Source organism: Anneissia japonica, unplaced genomic scaffold (genome assembly GCF_011630105.1).
Source record: "Anneissia japonica isolate Jap-2015-1 unplaced genomic scaffold, ASM1163010v1 scaffold21_len1647178_cov195, whole genome shotgun sequence".
In the NCBI taxonomy this organism is placed as follows: Eukaryota; Metazoa; Echinodermata; class Crinoidea; order Comatulida; family Comatulidae; genus Anneissia; species Anneissia japonica.
The window spans coordinates 1,517,017-1,519,058 of record NW_022750455.1 but is presented as its reverse complement, the minus strand read 5'-3'; the positions used below and the strand labels follow the sequence as shown (position 1 = coordinate 1,519,058).

Genomic DNA, 2,042 nt, shown 5'->3' with positions numbered 1-2,042 from the left:
AACGTACGTAACGTAACATGTTATGCGGAAAATCTCTTTCCTATTTTTTCTTCTTCCTTTATTCTTTCACAATTTTATGTTTTTTTCATATTTTCCATAATGTTATACACTCACATGATATAGTCACTCATTTAGGCCAGGCTAGACCTCGGCTATGCCTATTATATTATTATATTATTTAAAATATACAATTTTAATAGAAAAGATTAATTTTACATGGACATAGTAATTCATATTTAAACAATACATTAAATTTAAATATAAATATAATGACGTTAACAAATAAATAACAATAATTTAAACGTGTACATAGTATCACTACTACAATAATAAGATTAATATTTTTCAAGCTTATAATCAATTTTATATAGCCGGAGTTAGTTTCGACCTAGGCAAACCTTTGCTAAAAAGGTACACTTTCTCCATCAAAAGGCTTTTTCTATGAATGGAATGGCCTGCTCGAAGCACGAACTCCTGTAGACCAAACCCAGTACCGTTACGATTTTTAATCGTACGGGAAATCCACTCACGAAGAATGAGCTGTTCCGCGTATTTACATTAAAATTGATGGAACATTCGCCCTCCTGCGGGTGGGGTAAAATTTGACCATTTTACTAAGTGGAGAAACTACAGGAAACAAACGAACCAGAGCGGCGCCTTTATTGCTGTTTATTATTATTATTTATATATAGCGCCGCCGCGCGGATGGGGTAAAATTGTTCTCCGTGTACCCACAATGCCTTTTGAACGGATGTTCCACAATATTGTGAAGCTGCTCTATCTTCTTTGCTCCTCCTCCGCACAGCTTTGGAAAATTATTTCCGCTTCAATTTCCGCATAAACTTTTACGGGAAAGATATCTGCATGCCTGATTGTGTATTGATAGGCCTGGATGCATGGATGGTGAATCTCATGTCAAAACTCAGGTAGGTTTATTATTTATTATTAATAGTTGTTTATGTTATTAAGAATGCATGTACCTGTAATTACTTTGTATTATTCTCACGTACTTTTGTTGATTTGTGTAGGCCCTAGCTTAGCCCAGTTAGGCCAAGCCCAGATAGGGTCTACTTTAGCCGCCTCCTAGGTTAGGCCTTTTGGCTGACCTACCTAGGCCTGTATTTGAATATTACTAGGCTATTACCAGTACCAGTACTACTAGGCCTACAGTAAAGGGCCCTGTGCCTACCTAGGCTAGGTCTAGTCTAGTACTAGTAGGCTAGGTAGGCATTTAAGGAAGCTAGGCCTATTATTATTAAAATATACCGACCAAAGTTCTGCTACTACGGGTCCTACTAAATACCACACGGGACCACTCGCGACCACACGGAACCACTCGCGACCACACGGGTGCAAAAATGATAAAAATATTACCACACGAGAGTAGAAAACTACTTAATAATCAATAGAAACCGACTTTTAGTACGGTAATTATCCGAATTCCGTTAAAAATCGATGTATCTTGATTTTGATTTGTTGGTTTTTCCCGTCGTGTCTCGGTAATGTAATGCGTTAATTGTGGATCTGTAACGCATTGACGTGTCAGCTGAAACGCATTCAACCATGACCTTCATGTCTGTGTTTCATATCACCAATCAAGATAGGCCGTTAAATACTGCCACGTGAACGGTAATAAACCTATTCTACATAAAATGAAAATGAGAGTTTGAATTGTTATATATTGTTAGATCTGTCTCTTATACACATCTAGATGTGTATAAGAGACAGGTAATGCACTGCGCATGGTTTGTTTGTTTGTTTATCTGTTTTCCCACATGAAAGTACTGCCTGTACATTGCTGTCTCTTATCCACATCTAGATGTGTTTAAGAGACAGCAATAGGACGCTTACGTAATCCGAATTGCCATTCTCGACGGCTCCCCGTCCTCTTGCGTATAAAGTGCCTATTAATTGTATTATCCAGTGTTCTCCCAACTGAACAATACTGGTGTAAATTCGTCTATCCAGCTAAGCGCACGCACCGCGAGGCATTGCCACTTTCAAGTGGAGTTCAATGGCTGCAAAAAACAATAATACAGAAT

General features: G+C 38.0%; 1 protein-coding gene across 3 annotated transcripts in view; it reads left to right on the top strand.

Moving 5' to 3' along the window:
* The first annotated feature begins 789 nt into the window (after positions 1-789).
* The window catches only part of LOC117121372, an 11,519-nt gene continuing 10,266 nt past the window's right edge, over positions 790-2,042 (top strand). For 2 of the 3 annotated variants that reach the window (XM_033266555.1, XM_033266554.1), the window contains exon 1: positions 790-926. In XM_033266555.1, coding sequence (XP_033122446.1) covers positions 897-926 — 30 coding nt within the window. In that variant the 5' untranslated portion in view covers positions 790-896. The remainder of the gene's footprint in view (positions 927-2,042) is intronic. The other variant, XM_033266556.1, reaches the window with a different exon arrangement.